Source organism: Phocoena phocoena, chromosome 3, assembly GCF_963924675.1.
Source record: "Phocoena phocoena chromosome 3, mPhoPho1.1, whole genome shotgun sequence".
NCBI lineage: Eukaryota > Metazoa > Chordata > Mammalia > Artiodactyla > Phocoenidae > Phocoena > Phocoena phocoena.
The window spans coordinates 63,621,548-63,645,097 of NC_089221.1; the positions used below are offsets into that span (position 1 = coordinate 63,621,548).

At 41.3% G+C, this 23,550-nt stretch overlaps 1 protein-coding gene across 1 annotated transcript in view; it reads left to right on the plus strand.

The window, feature by feature from the left end:
- CMYA5 (cardiomyopathy associated 5) overlaps positions 1-23,550 on the plus strand; it is a 101,929-nt gene that overhangs the window by 73,462 nt on the left and 4,917 nt on the right. The window contains exons 10-12 of the mRNA XM_065874304.1: positions 19,174-19,307; positions 20,587-20,686; positions 22,775-22,948. Of these exons, the coding sequence (XP_065730376.1) occupies positions 19,174-19,307; positions 20,587-20,686; positions 22,775-22,948 (408 nt within the window). The remainder of the gene's footprint in view (positions 1-19,173; positions 19,308-20,586; positions 20,687-22,774; positions 22,949-23,550) is intronic.

Consider the following 23,550-nt stretch of genomic DNA (forward strand, 5'->3'; position numbering starts at 1 on the left):
TGTTCCATGATGAAGAGTCAAATCATTATTATTAATATTCATATTTTGATAGGGATATTTTTAAACCAAATTTACTGAGATAAACTATTTTGGCAGGATATGGAACTTGGAAATAATGGTATGAAATTAGACAGCTTTTTAATAAAGTATATTATTTAAGCTCTTGATTATTTTCATTATCAATCAACAGCTGTTTATTTAGTTATGATTTGAGGTTTCATACGACTGAGCAATAATTATAGTTTCTTTCAAGTATGTGAAGGCAGGCTTCACAAAATAATGATCAAAGGACAAATTAATGTTGAGTGGAGTGTGTATAGGTGGGATGTAGACATTTCAGCAGAAGTGAGAACGTAGTAAATGTACAAGAAACAACATATCTGTTAATGTGCCAATTGCTAGAAGGCAGGTTTCAATGATCAGCAAATAGCCGAGAGGTTAACTCAGAGAGAGACAGACAGACAGACAGACCAACAGAGACAGAAACAGAGAGACAGAGGAAGAGAGAGAAAAGAGGGAGAGAGAGGGGGACAAAGACAGAGACAAAGAGAAAGAGATTATAACTGGCTTCTATTGAGCATTTACTATGTGCCAAGTCACTATTCTAAGTGCCTTATGTATGTTGCCTTATTTAATCCTCAAACGAACTCTGAGAGAAAACATATGCTTTGAGACGCTAGCAGCTAGTGAGTGGCAATCAGGATTCAAACCTTGTTTTGTTAGATTTCACAGTCCAAGCTGCTAACCACTGTTGAATGTCACCCAGGAGAGTCCTGGACATTCTCTGCAAAAGACTCTTGATGCTAGGAGAGCATTTGGTCTGGAGTGCCTGAGTCCCAGGGCAGTCTCTCCCATCGTTCTTCACCATCAGTGAGGAAAGCCCAGTTCTTTCTGAGGCAAGATGAGACTGTGAAGGAATGCTCTGAAGTGACTCATCCTTGTTATAGCATCGGTCCCCAGCTGACATTTGCATAAATAATACCAGCACAGTTGGATTCTTAAATCAGCAGAAATCTGAGAGAAACCCTGAGACCTAGTAGCCATCCCACTGAGGGAACTGTGATGTCATCTCATAAATGCGGCTACAGGGAGAAGGGAATGGGGGGATGGAAGGGGGAATGGCATCACCGAGGGCCTTCAACATGCCAGGAGCTGTGCTAAATCTCATCTAACTAACCCTCTCGACAATTCTAGGAGGGAGGTCATGACTTCCATCGAATGAGACTCAGGGAGGTTAAATAATTTGGCCAAGGTATTAAATGACGGAGTGAGAGTTTGGAGTCAGGATGCACACTCAGGTTTGTCTTATTCTTTCCACTAGTTCTAAATCTTGTGTCATTACACAGACTGAGTTAGCATACCTTAACAGCCTGACAACTGGAAGTTATCGTGTATCCTGGGTTTCCTTTGTCACACGAAAAACATAGATGTAAAGAGAGAATACAGTACCATTCAAAACCCCTTTAATTAAAGTTTTTCCTTTCTCTGATCATCCTGGGGCCCTCAAAAAAAAAAGTCCATTTGATATCAACAGGGAATAATGCATTCCAAACAAATCCTTCATCAAAGCCAGAGAAATCATTGACGGTTCCATTTCCAGGGAAAAAATGGCCATCCACCAATTTCATTAAGACAAAAGTTGAGCTTATTAAAACACGACTTGTCATTAGTTTATCCCTTTGAGACTTTGCCAGTGGGTTCATTTTTATTTTTCTTGCCAAAGGAGAGCATTTGAGAGGCTGGATAAGCAGAAGTTTGTAGAAGTTACGGAACACTACAAGAATCCTTTGTTATTGAATGGATGTGGTCCAGCAAACTAGAAGTGAAGGGAAATTCCACATGCAGAAGGCTTGTTGACAGTTCGGGGCTGTGTTGGAGATGGAGCTCTTTTCCAATTAGGTGCTAAAAGACCCCTCAGTGCCAGGAGGTAGAATGGTATGTTCAATCCACAGCTCAGGGATGACTCTCCAGCCTCTCTGGATCCCTGCTGAATCTTACAATAGGTAATTTTTTGAGGCAAGCACAATTGTGTTGGCCACAAATCACTACCCTGTGATCCCTCACAAATACAAGAAACCTCAATGCCTTATACCTCTGGTTGGCATCAACAGACTGAAATAATTCATCCTTAATTTCAGAGTCCCAGTGCTGCAAAACGCATCTGTATCCCTTTTGTTCTCCAATTTAAGAGTTCAGGAGGGAAGGAAAATTCTCCTCTTCTGGAGTAGCCATGTGTCTTAGGTCTTTGACCATCTGGTTCTTACAGCCAACTTTAAAACATTCCCTACAATGTCTGATGGTTCAAAACCCTACAAAACATTAACTATTTACTATCATCTATATGGCCCAATCTCTAGGATGTCAGTTGTAGACAGCTAGTCAGACAGTAGAATTGATAAACAAAGAACCTCAACACTTGATCACCCCTAGCCAACAAAGGCAAACAATCCCTACTGTTCCATTCTATTAGAACCACATTCTTCACTTTGTTTTTCTGCATAATTAAAGTCATTTTGTGTCTTGGAAAGAACAGCAAGCCAAGGATTGTCTGATCCCGCTCACTTGTTGGCTCCATGAAGGGATTATTATTTAAAGTGGCAGCGTCAGTGCCTGAGACAGCATCTGGCATATTGTAGCTGCTCAATACATATGTGTTACCTGGATGGGTAAATATCATCAACATTGAACACATAATATTGACACCAACAAAAAAAGTTAAGTCAGCTTTGAGGATAATCTCCTCTTCACAATGGGAAAAAACATAAACTGTGCCAACAAAGTAAAGAAGAATGGGGAATGAGTTAATTTTAGTGCTTGGATACTTAAGTAGGAGATAAGACTAGTCTAACCTGTGGACTGGAAGCCTTTTCATGGATCATTTATAGGGAAGGACACTGATAATCTTGTTGATCCATTGGTTACATAACCCTTACATACATTTTAGGTTCTATGCAAAACCCCTATTCTAAATCAGATGCAAAAAGAAAAGAAAACAAACCACAAAAGAAACCCCACAAAAAAATGGGTAAGGACAGGAACCTTATCTATGCAGCTGTTTATTAAAGGTCTATTTAATGAGTGAACGAGTAGATGAATGATGGCATTAGCCGGTCTCCTTCTGCCCTTGCCAACTCCAAGTCCTCTAACTGGCTGGAATCTCTAGCAAAGGAGAGATGGAGAACCCAACAGGACTAAGAACTAAATGAATTTACATCTCTTTCTCACCCTCAATCCCTGAAAAGACAGACAGACTTAAAAGCTCCGGTCTGGAGTGGGAAGAGAAGTTGAAAGGAAATGAAAAGGGAGAAAAGGATGAGTAATATGAAATTGCATACACACGTGGAGGGCATTGATTACCCTTTAGATTAGGGAGTCTAATTTTGGTTGCCAGAACAGAAACACATCCAGCTTCGGACCTGCATTCACTCTCCCGTATGATGGCCTCTAGAAATTCCAATCTAAGACCAAAGTTGCTGGTTAACCTCTCAGAGTAGGTGTTTGAATGCAATGTGCCTACTGTGCTCCGAGTTCCATGATGTGGTGTCTGAAATAGCCGAGCAGTTGCCTCCATTCCCTCATCCTTACAGAAGACACATTTGCATATTTTGGTGTGTGGGCACTGAGGCTCTGTCCCAGCAGTCGGCCCCTACTGGGCTTGGGGGTGGGCGGGAGTGACAATCCCTGGCTTGTGTGCGGGGGCTGAGGGAGCTCCTACTCACCCTTTCCTGTTTTTCTTTGAATGCTCTCCTCAGGTTGGGTGGGCTCAAAACACTTGCAAAAATTTTCCACCGCTCTGCTGTTTCCTCAGCTGTTCTGTCTCTCCTGTGTGGAAAGAAGTCAGCAGAACTGTGGGTGGAGGAGGGAAAACTGCGAGAAATATAGTACAGGGCTTAGCTGTGTAGGCTGTGCAGAAAGAAGCTGTGTACTGAATGACAAATCTGTGAGACTCAATACGCCACAGAAGTGGTTGGTAGTGAACTTCCTGCTCCCCAGCCCCGGCCAAGGCTGTGGGCAGGGAGACCCTCCCGGGCCACCCTCCCTGGGAGCCTCCCCGGCGTGGGTGAGGCTCTGGGTGCTGGACTCGTGAGCTCCTGCTTCTAGCTTTTGGGGTTACACGTGATGGGACAGGAACAGGATTGCCTGTCACAGCTGGGTATTCTAGCTGGGGATGACTGCCACTTTGTCCATATAATAAGGACAAATAAGGGTGAATTTCCTAATGAACTTAGTGCCTGAGCAGGAGATGAAGAATCCCGGAATTTTTTTCTTTTTAAAAAGTTTTTACGAAGCTTTCAGCTGGAGAGGTGATGACTGACCATAGGGCCAAGGGCAAATGATTTGACCTTCTCCACAACCTATGGGTAAAAGAGGCAGTCATTCCTGCCCTGTGCTTGCTTCACAGGGTGACAGGAAGGACAACTGACATGACTGGGAGAAAATGCATTGCGTAATTAAGAGGTAATAGACAATCTTCATATGGTATTGTTTTCCTGACCCAAGTTGTAATATTCCTCTTCAGGGAGCCCTTGGGAGAGAGAGTTACCGGAAGATAATCCACCCCCCCCCCCACCCCCCGGCTCCCACTGAAATTCTTGGCATTCAGCTTTTTCTAAATGAATTTTCTTCCCAAATGAATCTGACTTAACTTTGATCATTGAAAATCCTATACACCTCCTGGTTGTGTAGTAAAATATCAGTCAGTGGAAAACCAGCCTATTCCTTCACTTCTAACGTATGATCTGTCAATTTCCCAAAGTATTCTAGTTCACAATAAAAGACCCAGGCACGCTAGAGCCACTAAAAACAACCCTGTAAGAGCAAGAGCCAGGTCCTGCAGAAGGAGGTTGTATCAGAAAGCATAGGCTAAGAACAGTACCTCAACGGAACATACAATTTGAATATGAACTTCCTGGCAGCTAAAGTGAAAACAGGAGAGTGGGGAGAGAGAGCAAGAGGGAGAAAGAAAGAGATTACATAACTCATCTTTTTTTTAAATAAAAGGAAACACAGCACTTCACTAAGAGAGACAATTATATTTCTTGACATTCAGTTCTAAGATGAATTTTTCACGTAGATCTTTATATAAGGGCTATTGAACAAGATAGTAGTGATTGTCTTTAAGAACAGTTTTACAAAAGATGCAAAAACATTCCCTATGTAACCATTTTTTAAAGGGGCTCTTGAAAGCACAACGTTAAGTCGCCATTCTGTGCCGGCAGTTCTATGGGACCTCAAGTAATTGTCCGCCTATGTGACCTTTGAGTGGTAAAGGAGAGCTTAGAGAATCCAGAAGAATGAATGAATGTTACTAGGCTCCTGGGATTCTCTGCCTGAAATATAAATGGTATGATTCAAACTTGGGAGGGTAACTAGCTACAGAGAAAACAAAGCTGCAGGATCCTTCTGCTGGAATCCTTTGGCTCTCTTTGATTTTGTGCGAGATGCTAATTACAGGAAAGCCTAAGTTCCGTGCGTCAGCAGGATTCAGCCCTCATGTTATGTTTCTATACTATTATGAACTAATAGTGATGTTTAGTTACCACTGAGTCTCATAATATCCTCATTTATCAAATGAAGAATAGTCCTGTTCAAAAATTTTTATCTACCAAGTTTTAAAAAAACCCAAAAGTCAGTATATAAAGAATGTTCTTCTTAATCTTGATTTAACCAAAATTTTTCATCTTAAACAAAAAATTCCATGTTTATGGTTAAGGTTTTATAAATGGCTTCCAATAGCTAAAACCATTTAGTTAGCTGTTCTCGTATTTCATGTTGTTTATGTTCTCATGGATTTTTCTTCTTTTTTCCTGTTTCTCCTGCCCACCCCTTCTCACCCCACACAATCTTATGATTATGTTTTTCAAACCCAACTGATCATAGAAAAACAACTGGGATGCTTGTTGGAGTTTATATTCACGGGCTCCTCTTAAGAGATTCCAATTCAGAAGGTCTGCTGTGCCCAGGCAGGTATGGGGAACACTACTTTACTAGCTGGTCCCCATAGGGCCCAGCAGTGTGCTCTGTTCACAGTTCACATTAAATGGTGTTGATTGACTAGCTGAATGTTGGTGCTGCCAACAGTAAGAGCCCACTGTGTTTTTAAAAAACAATTCATACTTAGCCATCTGTTGTGCACTGCAGTGACAGCACCATCTGTAGGCTGCTTCCAGGAGTCACGGCACTGGGTTCCTCCATATTGTTTGTACACATGCTGCCCCCTTTTCCTGGGAGAAAACGTGTAGATCCAGGTATTAGACATGGCAGTGCAGAGGACAGCCACTCCTTGTGGTGACCAGCCCCTCAGCTTACCTTGAGCACATGTACACCCCTTCCTTCCATCCAACACAAATTGTTGAATTATAAAATTCCTAGAGAAGTTACTTTACAGAGTTCCAACTAATGTTTGCATTTTGCAAACACATTCAACCAACTCCTGAGCTTGTAATATAGCTCTAAAAGTTAATTGTTTAATTAATTTTGGATAGATAATGCATACGTATGGTACAAATTCAAAAGATACAAAAAGGAATACAGTGAAAATTGTCTCCTTTCTATCTATACTTCATTCACTTAGTTCTCCCCAGAGACAATTACTGTTATCTGATTCATATTTATCTTTTAAGATAATCTGTGCATACACAGCACCTATATTTTGTCAACAAATGATAGCATACTATATATATATTTCTACCACCTTACTTTTCTTGTTTAAAAATATTTCCTGGTATCTCATGTCAGTACAAATGGAACTGCATCCGTTTTTTAAAAAACAATTCTGTTGTAGTCTAAGACTGTAATTAATTTATTTGACCAGTTGAGAGGCACTTAAGTTGTTTCCATTCTCACAGAGAGTGCTGCAGAAAAATCCTTGTGCATATATCGTTTCATACATGTGCAGGTATATCTGTAGGATAAATTCCTAGAAGTACCGTGATTGGTTAGAAGGTATGAACATTTTGAATTTTGATAGATATTACCAAATTGTCTCCATAGAGGCTGTAGCTGTTTACACTCTGGCTAGCAACATGTAAGTGTGCTTGGTTCTTCATACCTTTGCCTACACAGTGTGTGATAAAACTTGACAGTGTGATAAGTAGAAAATGGAATCTGATTATAGTTTAATTGTGCATTTCTGTTATTAGGTTGAACATCTTTTTGTCTGTTTCAGACCCATGTACTTCCTTTTCTATGAACTGTTCATTTCCTTTACCCATTTTTTCCTGTTAGAGTGTAATATTTTTTTCTTATTGATTTGTAGAAGCTCTTTGATTTATAAAGGACATTAGCCTTCATCTATGATATGAGTTGCAATTAAAAAATTTTTTGCCATATGTGTTTTTTTTTTGGCTAAAACAGCAGATATTTATTTTCAATTCTGGAAGCTCAACATCCAAGATCAGAGTGTCTGCAGAGTTGATTTCTTCTGAGGCCTCTCTCTTTAGTTTGTAGGTGACTGTTTTCTCTCTGTGTCTTCGTATGGTACCTCTGTGTCTGTGTCCTAATCTCTTCTTCTTCTTTTTTTTATACATCTTTATTAGAGTATAACTGCTTTACAATGTTGTGTTAGTTTCTGTTGTAAAACGAAGTGAATCACCTATATGTATACATATATCCCCCATCTCCTCTCTCTTGAGCCTCCCTCGCACCCCTCTAGATCATCACAAAACACCGAACTTATCTCCCTGTGCTATGCAGCAGCTTCCCACTAGCTATCTATTTTACATTTGGTAGTGTCTATATGTCCATGCCACTCTCTCACTTTGTCCCAGATTACCCTTCCCCCTCCCCGTATCCTCAACTCCATTCTCTAGTAGGTCTGTGTCTTTATTCCTATCTTGCCCCTAGGTTCTTCATGACCTTTTCTTTTTAGATTCCATATGTATGTGTTAGCATATGGTATTTGTTTTCCTCTTTCTGACTTTCTTCACTTTGTATGACAGACTCTAGGTCCATCCACGTCACTACAAATAACTCAATTTCATTTCTTTTTAGGGCTGAGTAATATTCCATTGTATATATGTGCCACATCTTCTTTATCCCTTCATCTGTCGATGGACACTTAGGTTGCTTCCATGTCCTGGCTACTGTAAATAGAGCTGCAATGAACATTTTGGTACATGACTCTTTTTGAATTATGGTTTTCTCAGGGTATATGCCCAGTAGTGGGATTGCTGAGTCGTATGGTAGTTCTATTTTTAGTTTTTTAAGGCACCTCCATACTGTTCTCCATAGTGGCTGTATCAGTTTACATTCCCACCAGCAGTGCAAGAGTATTCCCTTTTCTCCACACCCTCTCCAGCATTTATTGTTTGTAGATTTTTCGATGATGGCCATTCTGACTGGTGTGAGATGATATCACATTGTAGTTTTGATTTGCAGTTCTCTAATGATTAGTGATGTTGAGCATTCTTTCATGTGTTTGTTGGCAATCTGTATATCATCTTTGGAGAAATGTCTATTTAGGTCTTCTGCCCATTTTTGGATTGGGTTGTTTGTTTTTTTGATATTGAGCTGCATGAGCTGCTTGTAAATTTTGGAGATTAATCCTTTGTCAGTTGCTTCATTTGCAAATATTTTCTCCCATTCTGAGGGTTGTCTTTTCGTCTTGTTTATGGTTTCCTTTGCTGTGCAAAAGCTTTTAAGTTTCATTAGGTCCCATTTGTTTTTGTTTTTGTTTTTATTTCCATTTGTCTAGGAGGTGGGTCAAAAAGGATCTTGCTGTGATTGATGTCATAGAGTGTTCTGCCTGTGTTGTCCTCTAGGAGTTTTATCGTGTCTGACCTTACATTTAGGCCTTTAATCCATTTTTAGTTTATTTTTGTGTATGGTGTTATGGACTGTTCTAATCTCATTCTTTTACATGTAGCTTTCCAGTTTTCCCAGCACCACTTTTGAAGAGGCAGTCTTTTCTCCACTGTATATTCTTGCCTCCTTTATCAAAGATAAGGTGACCACATGTGCATGGGTTTATCTCTGGGCTTTCTGTCCTGTTCCATTGATCTGTATTTCTGTTTTTGTGCCAGTACCATACTGTCTTGATTACTGTAGCTTTGGAGTATAGTCTGAAGTCAGGGAGCCTGATTCCTGCAGCTCCTTTTATGTTTCTCAAGATTGCTTTGGCTATACAGGGTCTTTTGTGTTTCCATACAAATTGTGACATTTTTTGTTCTTGTTTGTTAAAAAATGCCATTGGTAGTTTGGTAGGGATTCCATTGAAACTGTAGATTGCTTTGGGTAGTATAGTCATGTTCAAAATGTTGATTCTTCCAATTGAAGAACATGGTATATCTCTCCATCTGTTTTTTTCATCTTTAATATCTTTCATCAGTGTCTTATAGTTTTCTGCATACAGGTCTTTTTTCTCCTTAGATAGGTTTATTCCTAGATGTTTTATTTTTTGTTGTTGCAATGGTAAATGGGAGTGTTTTCTTAATTTCACTTTCAGATTTTTCATCACTAGTGTATAGGAATGCCAGAGATTTCTGTGCATTAATTTTGTATCCTGCTACTTTACCAAATTCATTGATTAGCTCTAGTAGTTTTCTGGTAGCATCTTTAGGGTTCTCTGTGTATAGTATCATGTCATCTGCAAACAGTGACAGCTTTACTTCTTCTTTTCCAGTTTGGATTCCTTTTATTTCTTTTTCTTCTCTGATTGCTGTGGCTAAAACTTCCAAAACTATGTTGAATAAGAGTGGTGAGAGTGGGCAACCTTGTCTTGTTCCTGATCTTAGTGGAAATGCTTTCAGTTTTTCACCATTGAGGATGATGTTGGCTGTGGGTTTGTCATATATGGCCTTTATTATGTTGAGGAAAGTTCCCTCTATGCCTACTTTCTGGAGGATTTTGATCATAAATGGGTGTTGAATTTTGTCAAAAGCTTTCTCTGTATCTATTGAGATGATCATATGGTTTTTCTCCTTCAGTTTGTTAATATGCTGTATCACATTGATTGATCTGTGTATATTGAAGAATCCTTGCATTCCTGGGATAAACCCCACTTGATCATGGGGTATGATCCTTTTAATGTGTTGTTGGATTCTGTTTGCTACTAGTTTGTTGAGGATTTTTGCATCTATGTTCATCAGTGATATTGGCCTGTAGTTTTTTTCTTTGTGACATCTTTGTCTGGTTTTGGTATCAGGGTGATGGTGGCCTTGTAGAATGAGTTTGGGGGTGTTCCTCCCTCTGCTCTATTTTGGAAGAGTTTGAGAAGGATAGGTGTTAGCTCTTCTCTAAATGTTTGATAGAATTCGCCTGTGAAGCCTTCTGGTCCTGGGCTTTTGCTTGTTGGAAGATTTTTAATCACAGTTTCAATTTCAGTGCTTGTGATTGGTCTGTTCATATTTTCTATTTCTTCCTGGTTCAGTCTTAGAAGGTTGTGCATTTCTAAGAATTTGTCCATTTCTTCCAGGTTGTCCATTTTATTGGCATAGAGTTACTTGTAGTAATCTCTCATGATCCTTTGTATTTCTGCAGTGTCAGTTGTTACTTCTCCTCTTTCATTTCTTTTTTTTTTCTTTTTTTTTTTTTTTTTGCGGTATGCTGGCCCCTCACTGCTGTGGCCTCTCCTGCCACGGAGCACAGGCTGCAGACGCGCAAGCCCAGCCAGCATGGCCCACGGGCCCAGCCGCTCCACAGCACGCGGGATCCTCCCAGACCAGGGCACGAACCCGCGTCCCCTGCATCTGCAGGCGGACTCCCAACCACTGCGCCACCAGGGAAACCCCTCTTTCATTTCTGATTCTATTGATTTGAGTCTTCTCCTTTCTTTTCTTGATGAGTCTGGCTAATGGTTTATCAATTTTGTTTATCTTCTCAAAGAACCAGCTTTTAGTTTTATTGATCTTTGCTATCGTTTCCTTAATTTCTTTTTCATTTATTTCTGATCTGATCTTTATGATTTCTTTCCTTCTGCTAACTTTGAGGTATTTTTGTTCTTCTTTCTCTAATTGCTTTAGGTGTAAGGTTAGGTTGTTTATTTGAGATGTTTCTTTTTTCTTAAGGTATGATTGTATTGCTATAAACTTCCCTCTTAGAACTGCTTTTGCTGCATCTCATAGGTTTTGGGTCGTCGTGTTTTCATTGTCATTTGTTTCTCGGTATTTTTTTGATTTCCTCTTTGATTTCTTCAGTGATCTCTTGGTTATTAAGTAGTGTATTGTTTAGCCTCCATGTGTTTGTATTTTTTACAGATGTTTTCCTGTAATTGATATCTAGTCTCATAGCATTGTGGTCCGAAAAGATTTCTTAAATATACCAAGGCTTGGTTTGTGACCCAAGATATGATCTATCCTAGAGAATATTCCATGAGCACTTGAGAAGAATGTGTATTCTGTTGTTTTGGGATGGAATGTCCTATAAATATCAGTTAAGTCCATCTTGTTTAATGTATCATTTAAAGCTTGTGTTTCCTTATTTATTTTCATTTGTGATGTTCTGTCCATTGGTGAAAGTGGGGTGTTAAAGTCCCCTCCTATGATTGTGTTACTGTCGATTTCCCCTTTTATGACTGTTAGTATTTGCCTTATGTACTGAGGTGCTCCTGTATTGGGTGCATAAATATTTATAATTGTTATATCTTCTTCTTGGATCGATCCCTTGATCATTATGTAGTGTCTTTGTCTCTTATAATAATAGTCTTTGTTTTAAAGTCTATTTTGTCTGATATGAGAATTGCTACTCCAGTTTTCTTTTGATTTGCATTTGCATGTAATATCTTTTTCCATCCCCTCACTTTCAGTCTGTATGTGTCCCTAGGTTTTAAGTGGGTCTCTTGTAGACAGCATATATATGGGTCTTGTTTTTGTATCCATTCAGCCAGTCTATGTCTTTTGGTTGGAGCATTTAATCCATTTACATTTAAGGTAATTATTGATATGTATGTTCCTATTACCATTTTCTTAATTCTTTTGGGTTTGTTATTGTAGGTCTTTTCCTTCTCTTGTGTTTCTTGCCTAGAGAAGTTCCTTTAGCCTTTGTTGTAAAGCTGGTTTGGTGTTGCTGAATTGTTAGCTTTTGCTTGTCTGTAAAGGTTTTAATTTCTCCATCAAATCTGAATGAGATCCTTGCTGGGTAGAGTAATCTTGGTTGTAGATTTTTCTCCTTCATCACTTTAAGTATATCCTGCCACTCCTTTCTGACTTTCAGAGTTTCTGCTGAAAGATCAGCTGTTAACCTTATGGGGATTCCCTTGTGTGTTATTTGTTGTTTTTCCCTTGCTGCTTTTAATATTTTTTCATTGTATTTAATTTTTGATAGTTTGATTAATATGTGTCTTGGCGTGTTTCTCCTTTGATTTATCCTTTATGGGACTCTCTGTGCTTCCTGGACTTGATTAACTATTTCCATTCCCATATTAAGGAAGTTTTCAACTATAATCTCTTCAAATATTTTCTTAGTCCCTTTCTTTTTCTCTTCTTCTTCTGGGACCCCTATAATTCGAATGGTGATGCATTTAATGTTGTCCCAGAGGTCTCTGAGACTGTCCTCAATTCTTTTCATTCTTTTTTCTTTATTCTGCTCTGCAGTAGTTATTTCCACTATTTTATCTTCCAGGTCACTGATCCGTTCTTCTGCCTGAGTTATTCTTCTATTGATCCCTTCTAGAGAATTTTTAATTTCATTTATTGTGTTGTTCATCACTGTTTGTTTGCTCTTTAGTTCTTCTAGGTCCTTGTTAAACATTTCTTGTAGTTTCTCCATTCTATTTCTAAGATCTTGGATCATCTTTACTATCATTATTCTGAATTATTTTTTAGGTAGACTGTCTATTTCCTCTTCATTTGTTAGGTCTGCTGGGTTTTTGCCTTGCTCCTTCATCTGCTGTGAGTTTCTCTGTCTTCTCATTTTGCTTAACTTACTGTTTGGGGTCTCCTTTTTGCAGGCTGCAGGTTCTTAGTTCCCATTGTTTTTGGTGTGTGTTCCCAGTGGCTAAGGTTGGTTAATTGGGTGTGTAGGCTTCCTGGTGGAGGGGACTAGTGCCTGTGTTCTGGTGGATGAGGCTGGATCTTGTCTTTCTGCTGGGCAGGTCCATGTCTGGTGGTGTGTTTTGGGGTGTCTGTGGCCTTATTATGATTTTAGGCAGCCTCTCTGCTAATGGATGGGGTTGTGTTCCTGTCTTGCTAGTTATTTGGCTTAGTGTGTCCAGCACTGTAGCTTGCTGGTCATTGAGTGGAGCTGGGTCTTGGCGTTGAGATGGAGATCTCTGGGAGATTTTCACCCTTTGATATTACGTGGAGCTGGGAGGTCTCTTGTGGACCAGTGTCCTGAACTTGGCTCTCCCACCTCAGAGGCACAGCCCTGACTCCTGTCTGGAGCACCAAGAGCCTGTCATGCACACAGCTCAGAATAAAAGGGAGAAAAGAAAGAAAGAAAGAAAGAAGAAGATAAAATAAAATACAGTTATTAAAGTAAAAAATAGTTATTTTTAAGTAATGAAAAGCGAAAAAAGAAGGAAAGAAAAGAGCAACCAAACCAAAAAACAAATCCACCAATAGTAAGAAGTGCTAAAAACTATACTAAAATTAAACAACAAAAGAAAAACGGACAGACAGAACCCTAGGACAAATGGTAAAAGCAAAGCTATACAGACAAAATCACACACAGAAGCATACACATACACACTCACAGAAAGAGAATAAGGGGGCTTCCCTGGTGGCGCAATGGTTGGAGGTCCGCCTGCCAATGCAGGGAATGCGGGTTCGTGCCCATGTCTGGGAGGATCCCGCGTGCCGCGGGGAGGCTGGGCCCGTGAGCCATGGCTGCTGAGCCTGCGCGTCTGGAGCCTGTGCTCCGCAACAGGAGGGGCCACAGCGGTGAGAGGCCCGTGTACCGGAAAAAAAAAAGAGAGAGAAAAAGGGAAAAAATATATATATATCGTTGCTCCCAAAGTCCACCTCCTCCACTTGGGATGATTCGTTGTCTATTCATGTATTCCACAGAAGCAGGGTACATCAAGTTGATTGTGGAAATACAATCCGCAGCTCCTGAGGCTGCTGGGAGAGATTTCCCTTTCTCTTCTTTGTTCTCCAGCTCCCAGGGGCTCAGCTTTGGATCTGGATCCGCCTCTATGTGTAGGTTGCTTGAGGGAGTCTGTTCTTCGCTCAGACAAGACAGGGTTAAAGTAAAGCTGATTAGGGGGCTCTGGCTCACTCAGGCCGGGCCAGGGAGGGGTACTGAGTGCGGGGCGAGCCTGTGGCGGCAGAGGCTGGAGGGACGTTGCACCAGCCTGAGGTGCACCGTGCATTCTCCTGGGGAAGTTGTCCCTGGATCATGGGACCCTGGCAGTGGCGGGCTGCACAGGCTCCCGGGAGGTGAGGTGTAGATAGTGACCTGTGCTTGCACACAGGCTTCTTGGCGGCGGCAGCAGCAGCCTTAGCATCTCATGCCCGTCTCTGGGGTCCACGCTGTTAGCTGTGGCTTGCGCCTGTCTCCGGAGCTCTTTTAAGCGGCGCTCTTAATCCCCTCTCCTCGCGTACCAGGAAACAAAGAGGGAGGAAAAAGTCTCTTGCCTCTTCGGCAGGTCCAGACTTTTCCCCGGACTCCCTACCGGCTAGCTGTGGTGCACTAACCCCCTGCAGGCTGTGTTCACGCCGCCAACCCCAGTCCTCTCCCTGCCATCCAACCTCCGAAGCCCGAGCCTCAGCTCCCAGCCCCTGCCGAGCAGACAAGCCTCTCGGGCTGGTTGGCACGGATCCTCTCTGCGGGAATCTCTCCACTTTGGCCTCCGCACCCCTGTGGCTGCACTCTCCTCCGCGGCTCCGAAGCTCCCCGCCCCCCACCGCCACCTGCAGTCCCCGTCCGCGAAGGGGCTTCCTAGTGTGTGGAAACCTTTCCTCCTTCACAGCTCCCTCCCACTGGTGCAGGTCCCGTCCCTATTCTTTTGTCTGTTTTTTCTTTTTTCTTTTGCCCTACCCAGGTACGTGGGGAGGGTTTCTTGACTTTTGGGAGGTCTGAGGTCTTCTGCCAGCGTTCAGTAGGTGTTCTGTAGGAGTTGCTCCACATGTACATGTATTTCTGATATATGTGTGGGGAGGAAGGTGATCTCTGCGTCTTACTCTTCTGCCATCTTAAAGCTCCTCTCCATATGTATTTGTTAATATTAATGTTAGTTTAGATCTACTTTCAGGAGGAAGTACACAGTAGGGAATCCAACTTTATTTTTTCTACTATGGCTATCCCGCTGTGCCAGCAAGAAAACCCCCCTTCTGATTTGAAATACCTCCACTATTAAATACTAAAGAACCTATGTATTTGGGTCTATTCCTCACCTTTATAATCTATTCCATTGACCGATCTATTTATGCCCTAGTACCATGCTATTTTTATTATTATAGCTTTATAATTTTAGAATTCATGTAGGTTAGGTTGCCCCTTCATGACTTTTTTTTTTTGCTATTTGCTAGTTTATTTTTCATATGATCTTTAGAATCAGACTGTGTAGTCACCTCTACTCCCCTGCCCCTGACAATTTGGTATTTTTAGAGATCATGTTAAATTGATAGATTAATTTAGGGAGTATTGAAATTTTTGTGATGTTGCATTTTTGTACCCAAGAACTGGTATGCCTTTCCTTTTAGTCAAGTCTTTTGTGTGCTTTCCTTCAGTACCATTTTCAAAAATATTTTTCATATAAATCTTATATACTTTTGTTATGTTTGCCACTATTCTAAATAAGATCTTTCTTTTGCTTTATCTTCTATCTAGTTGTTATTTGTATATGAACGATTTTGATATCTTATATTAGTTTCACATCTAGCTCTTACATTAAATTCTGAGTTTTTTGTCTGATTTTCTTAGGTTTTCTAGATAGCAGTCATATCATCTGCAAATGGTAATAATTTTACCTCCTACCTCCCAATTTTTTTTAACCTCATGTCTGTCTCTCTGACTTAATGGGAATGCTTTTAGTATTTTCCCATTAAGCATTAAATCCCTAATGTTTTTTTTCTTCATAAAGATCCTTTTCAATTCCCATGTGAAATATCAATAATTCTTGCCCCATTGTCTATGGTTAGTTGTGGCAAACTTTCCCATCATTCCTTGCAAAAATTAAAGAAGGAAAAGGCTCAGGCTAGAGAGGTCTTTGTTATATTGGACAAACGTCGGCCTCCTGGGGGCTTCCACTCGTTTCCTTCTGAAATAGCAGAAGAGGAGACCACTCTCATTTACATGGCAGCCCTTCAGACTTCTGAGGAGACAATGAGTCTCCTTTGAATCATTTCTCTCTGCCTTACAGCATTGGAGTTTAACAAATGTGCTTTGTCCTACCAATGAGCAAGCCGGAAGTCCTTTGAAGACCTGCTGGGTGCAGAGCTCTGTGATCAAACCCTACAGCATGCTTATGCCCTACCAGCAATCAGCTAATTTGCTGTGTCAGGGTTCCTAGATGCTTCCTTGTCCTCACATTCCTGGAACCTCCACATATAAAGCCTTCCCTTTCCATTGCACTATGACACTTGTAGGGAGGATCTCACACTTATGACCCAAAGTGAAACCCTTTGAGTCAAATTTCTTATTGCCTTTTGAATTTTATTACTGGCTCTAGACTTCTAACATTGTCAGGTTAGTCACATTATTGATAAGGCTGAAATCTCTTCTTACCTAAGCATCAACAACTTGCTGAGGTTCCATTTGCTGTCTAATCACTTACTTCAGTTTGGATATTCTGTGAATTTGAATTCTACTCCAAACTATGCAAAACTTATTATAACTCATGTGGTTTCAGTTGTAATTATGACAAGTTTTTGGTTTTGAAATAAAAAATATAATCTATGGAAGAGTGCCACTCTTCAGATTTCAAATTCCAAAACTTTTGAAGCTTTCATTTGGCTAAAGAGCAGGGACAGCTGACATGAGGCTTTTATGACATTCAAGTGAGGTCAGACAATAAATAGACATGGAAATGAACCGTTCGTAGCTGAGCTTTTTTGCTTTGTTCTTGGTGCTTGAGCATAAGACAGCAACTTATAAACGATAAAGCCCTACCATATTTCATATTACTTTCATTTTCATGCCTGGTGCTTTTATAGAGTCAGCGAGGGCATTAGGCATATTTGTCATGTCTGCATGACATGTTCGCGCACTGAAAGCAGATCTTATCCCATGTATTGGCTTCTGTACCATGTAAACTTTTATTTTTTAAATGACTACTAAGACATAGCATACAATTGACTATATATATGGAATTTCCTCCTTGACAGACTTCATAAAACTTACCCAAAAAGCAGCATCCTTGGCATTTAACAACTGCATTATCACAAAATGAAACCCATATGTTCTATCCAGTTTCTAGAGATGTAATTGCCTCACCTCTCCTTGTCACTTACCCCTCAAGCAGGGACAGGGCCTGGGCACATGATACGTGATCAATAAACATTTATTTGATGAGTGGATGAAGTCTGAAATTGAGTTCAGATCTGAGTGTGCTTATTGAGACAATAAGCTTGTTATAATTAATGTACATTGAAAACATCTCTTCAGTCATCAATGCAAATAAGATCAGCAATACATCTACCCCAGAATAATAATCTAGGTATTAGTTGGGAATTGCATTCTCAGTCATAGGACCTGGTTTTTTTGTTAAAAAATTGAAGCATTATTAGTTGTCAGTGGACATGTGGCTCAGTCCATGCGTTCTCCATGCATCTAAAGATAGTACTCTGTGAGGACCTGCTCAGGTGGTAGGTTCTGAAATAACAACCAATAAGGTTTGGGGAGTTTGTACTGACCTTTACCAGATGGAGGCACTAAATAGCAAATATACAAATAGACCCAGGCTTCTCCCCTCCCTGGCCCCTCCTGCTGAGGAGCACATTGTGAGTTTCCTGTGCTTTTAGACATGGGGCTTTGATGGGGGAGGGATTGTTACTCTGTACAGATTTTCTGCTTCTAAAAAGTCTAAGTTCATCTGTTTTCTGGGTCAATGATACTTTTTCCTTCTCTTGGTTCTCCATGGTATTCTCTAATGTAGGTACTGAGAATGAAGTAAGTCAACAGAAGGAGAAATAACCTGAAAACAAAAATCAGTCTGAGAATGAACAGTGGCCACTCTTTGATTCTGATGATTTCGTGGTACCTTCATTAATAATAAAACAAACACAAAGAAAATAAAAAACAAACAAAGCAAACAAACAGATTAAAAAAACCCGCATTTCCCTCTGAGAATGAACTTGAAGGCTATTGTACTATTGTTTTCAATGACTAGTATCCAATGCACATCTAACAGGAACAGGATTCTGATTCTTTAGTACTCAGATTAGGACTTCTTTTATTAGCAAGGAGCCTAACTTGTAACTCTCTCCAAAGCCTCTCCAAATGGAGGCTAAAAGAAAGAGCACTTGTATACTTTATTTGTATAAATGCTCTAGGACGTGATATCAAGCAGATAAAAGAGAATGGAAAAGAGGCACAAAAATTATTCCAGCTCATTGGCAAGTTCAGAGCTCCATCTTCAAATCCAACAAGTCCATTTGTGCTTAAATGGTTGGGCTGTTACAGTGTTCTTGCCAAGCCTGCTGCCATTTAGATACCACAACCAGCACTTTTCTTTTACTGTAAATGGGAGGTTTAGGAACAGCAGCTTTGGGGATTTTATTTGGCAGTTAGAATTCTCTTTTCTCTCCAGGATGAAGTTTGCTCTAAAGGATATTGTCTTCTTTAGAGATCTTCAGTTTCTATAAGTTGGCTGGCTTTGGCATGATGACCATGTACAAAATCAACACTCACCTTAAGTTTTCCACTATTCAGGATCTGTTAATGAGATGGTGTCTTTTGCATTACAGATTGGTTTAATATCATCTTAATCCACAAGTGCCCTCTCAGCCAAAATTTGATAAAGAAAACAATATATCCTTGGGGACTCATTAACCACAAAATTAGTCTATTTTCTGAATTAAAAAAAAAAAGTTTGGTTGGCTCTATTCCAAAGAACATTTTGGAAGTCACAATATTGGACAAAAGTTGACCAAGGTAGAAATGATTTGATAAAGTAAATTTAGTGGACAATGGCCATTTTATAAAATCTGGCTTGCTAACTCGGTGGTCATAAAAAGGGAAAAATAAGTGATTTGTTGTTAATAAAAGATGTTCATCCACTACAGGATTGAAATATGATGAGTTGTTTAGCATATAGGGTTATGTTTAAAATTATTATTTTCCCTTCATATTTAGATCTTTCTCTGGAATTAAAGGACTCCAACTGAAAGTTAACCTCCAACCCAATGACAATTACTTTTTCTACGTGAAAGCCATCAGTGCATTTGGGACAAGTGAACAGAGTGAAGCTGCCCTCATTTCCACCAGAGGTACCTTCTCCTTTGCACACAGAGAACTATTTCCAAGCATTCCCATTCCTTCCCTTTCACCACCCAGAGAAGACATCCTAGAGGGCCACTTCTTCATGCCCCCAACCTGCTGGCAGGACTAGGTTTTTGGCACGAGGACCCAAGATTGGCCAAAGGTCAAGGTGTTTCTTTTGTTTTTCTGGTTTAAGACATTCTCAACCTTGGCCACCCATTAGCAATCAGTCCAGGTGCTAAAGAAAATACTGATGTGGGGAACCCACTCCTGGAGATCCTGGTCTAATTTACCTGGATATGGGCTCTGACAAGTGTTTTAAGTCTCCTCAGATGATTCTTGTTTGGTTCACAATGTGCTATAGTTTGTGGGTATGTTTTGAGCGTATGTGTGTTGGGGGAAGAGTGGGATGAGGATATTCTTATTTTATTACCCTGTGAACTCTATGAACAAGCTTCTAGTCTTATTCTTCTGTTTATTTTCCATGCCTAGCACATGGTTTGTGCCCATTAATGTTTGTTGAATGAATGAATGAGTGAGCAACTCAAAAAAGTGATGAAACTGTTCAAGGGCATTTTGGGGAAAATACCCTTGATGGTGCCAACAAAAAAATGCTTGGCTGTTCTCAATTATTGTGAAAAGAAATGAGGAGTGGAAGAGTGATCATTTTATCATCTTACGCTAGACCCAAAGATGGCAAGATTGAGGGTGGCATGTTACGTGATTTGCTTAACCAGCAAAAACTTGAGCACGCACCTTGGGTGTGATGTGGTGAGGGCCAGCCTGATGTTTATAAAGAGAGGGCATGAGGGCTGTCTGTCCAGAAGTGTGTTCCCTGCAGTCCCAAATGGTGCCTGTACTGTCCACTGTTAGAACCACTCCTGGAGGTTAGATAGACCATTGCATCTTCAAACTTTAATGTGCACGTGAATCTCCCAAGGAGCTTGTTAAAATACCGATTGTGGTTCAGGAGGTCTGGGGCAGGCCCGAGATTCTGCATTTCTAACTAGTTTCCAGGTGAGGTAGGTAGGTGCTGCTGGTGCAGGGAGCATACTTTGCATAATAGAGTGAGCGCTAGTACAGGAGAAGCACACCGGGTGAGGTGACCAGCCGCTGATGTTCACTAGTCCTTTTCACGGATGCAATTTTGCTGTGGATCTGAAAACACTGTGCAGAGGATTTTGATGTTAGAAGCAAGGGAGACTACGATCTGAAATGCGGGGCTTGGCCCAGGGATAGCGCTTGACATTGCAGTAATGTTATAATCCTATTTTCTAACTACAATAGGAACGAGATTTCTCCTGCTGAGGGAAACGGCTCATCCCGCTCTGCAGATTTCCTCAGATGGAACAGAGATCAGCTTCGCTGAGAGGAGACGGCTGACAGAGTAAGTAGAAGAAGAAAGCACTAGATGCCTCCGCAGGAGAGTCTTCTGAGGGGGTCACCTCAGTGTGGCCTCACCTGAGCACATTCTTGGCTTAGTGCACATGCCTGGTATGTGTGACATTGAGCATAAATTGGTACACACACATACAGTTCAGTTATGGTTCGTTATTAGGGGGAAAGTGACAGAGATCATTCAAACTTGGAGCAAGTGTCAATATTTTTATTGGAAATATAAGCACAGATGGTTTTGTTTAACACATAGGCTGTTCTAAGGCATTATCTCTGGTTCAATGAAAAAAGAGCCTGGGTTAATTCTTCTATTATTTCAACAGCAAACCAGATTTTGAATCTATCCACTTGAAAAGGAATAGAAGAGAATGACATTTTGTTGAGTTTCTGGTTCTGGCCACGTGCAGGACTTTCAGGATCTTGCCCTCCCCCGCCCCTCACCACCACATCCCCCAGAAGCTCCCACAAAAGGAAGCAGCAAAGTAAAGAAATCCAAAAGCTGAGGGCACGGTGGGGAGATTGCTCTGCAATTTGCCTGCACTCTCTCGTGGTTATTTTGAGGGTCAAAATGGTCAAATGGGAGAAAGTACGTGAAAAGCATGCGAAACACACTGCTGTTGGCACTGATGCGCCCAGGGTGCTCTCACAGTATAGCCCTGAGCCCACCAACGGCGACTTGTGCTGTTTTCCTCTCAGTCTGCTCTTCATCTGTCTGTGGCTCAGCTCAGGTGTTACCTGCTCCTGGAAATGACCAAGCCTTTACTGGGCCCTGGCACCCTTGATCTTATCCGCAAAAAGGTCTGAGCACTTGTGGAGTCGTTGGTCAGATGCTCCATTTTGACTAGTCCTCAAGCAACAGCCTCATCTTCCGCATCTTTAATCTCCAGAATCTAGCCTGGGGCCCAGAACACTGGAGATGCTAAGCATGTACAAATGAGCGAATTCAGGGGAAAAAAAGATTTAAGAAATAGATTGGGCTTTTCTGTCTCTTTTGGATTTCTCAAAAAAATCAAAGAGAAAAGAAATAGATTGGAGGTTGGTAAGAGTTCATAGATAATAACTAATGTATTTGATAGAATTTTACTTATTTATTATTAACCTGAAAATTAACTCATAAATATCAGGCAGCTGGGCTTTGCTCCAGAGAGCAAGGGCCCATCAGTAGCCCCCTCTCTGAAATGAGGTTGTTGGGTAAAGACACGAGAAAATGAAGTACATTCCTTTGCATTAATCACTTTCTCATCTGTTAAAGGGGAGGGAGAGAGGGTGCTGACTGAATATTAATACTGCTTAAATTAAAAATGCTTCCTTGCTGTCTCAGCCATTTCAAAGCAAAACTGAGCAATTCATGCAAACAAGGTCACCCATCCGCAGTGGAAAGTGCTTTGGTTCACTTCACCGTGTCTGTTACAAAAATAGCTGAGGTGAGACAAAAAGAGACCTTTCGACAACCTCTCAGGTGTACCTGCTACCATCTAAAGAAGCCAGAGTCCCAAAGACTGTTGACCATAAGCCTCTGAGGAGCACAAGCATTACACCTGGTTCATCCAGGTGGAACTCCGCTCTGCTCTGGCCTCCCCAGACAGCTTGCTCTTCAGGAGCAGCACCGTTTTCGGTCTCTGTGCCCAGGAAAGTCAGCAGACACTGGAACCCATTGTGAGAGAAGGTTTTAGAGACTCCTTTTTGTGTATGTGCACGTTTTGGAAGAAAACTTTGCAAGTCATGCTCTCTTGGAATTCTCCACCTGCCTCCCTTATATTTCCTCATTCTCTTTGAAAGCAGAGATTGTGCCATTTCTTTTTATCCTGCCATTATTCTAATTTCCTGGTTCCCAGTCCCTCCAAGAGATGCTATGTGTAATACATGTGTGTTGAGTGTGGCAGTAGAAATATGTTAAATGCGTGTTGAGGGTTTGGGGAATTCTGTGGCCATCGGGTCATGGTCGGGGGCACAATGAACAATGAATGTCTTTAGTCAAACTCCAGCAGTTTCCGAGGATAGAATCCAGCTTAAACTGTGTACACATTTATGAATGTTGGTGTTTATGAGATAAAGGCTGGCTGATCAACTTTGCCTGCAGAATCCCATCAGTGCTGGGTGAGGAGCTCCCTGCCTGTGGCCAGCACTACTGGGAAACCACTGTCACAGACTGCCCAGCGTACCGACTGGGCATCTGCTCCAGCTCGGCAGTGCAGGCTGGTGCCCTGGGACAAGGAGAGACCGCGTGGTACATGCACTGCTCTGAGCCGCAGAGGTAAGCCTGCCCCTCCCCACTTAATCAAAGTGTCATGCGTTGATGTCTAGGCAGAGGGCTCTGAGGGACCTAATAAATAACCTCTCACTTCCCTGCCCAAGTTCTGAGTCAGCTGAGAAAGAAAACAGAAGACTCAAGTATTTGGAGATTCAACTACTACTCTGATTACTGAGGAAGCCGGTTTTAGAGAACGTGGTTCATATGTGAAAGCAAGAGTGTCTCTTATATCGAACCCTATTAATAGACAGACTTGTACCCACGCAGAGCCTTGGCCAGGGCAGCTTCCCATCCTGTGGGGCAGGGTAGGTTCCTGGAGAAGCATGTGCATCTCCTCAGGAAACTCGTCAGGAAGAGTTAGGGAAACACATGCATGGCCAGTTTTTCCTTCAAAGCTCACCCCAGGGTGGGGAGAGACCACAAGGGTAAGGCCGAAAGGGCTCCCTCCACAGAGGAGTCAACAGGACTGAGGAAGAAGTAGGTCCCCAGTACCACCCCCCTACCCCACCGCCGTTGGTCTATATTAAGGGTTGGCAAACTATAGCCCAACAGGCCAAATATGACCCGCTGCTTTTTTTGTAAATGCAGTTTTATTGGAACACAGT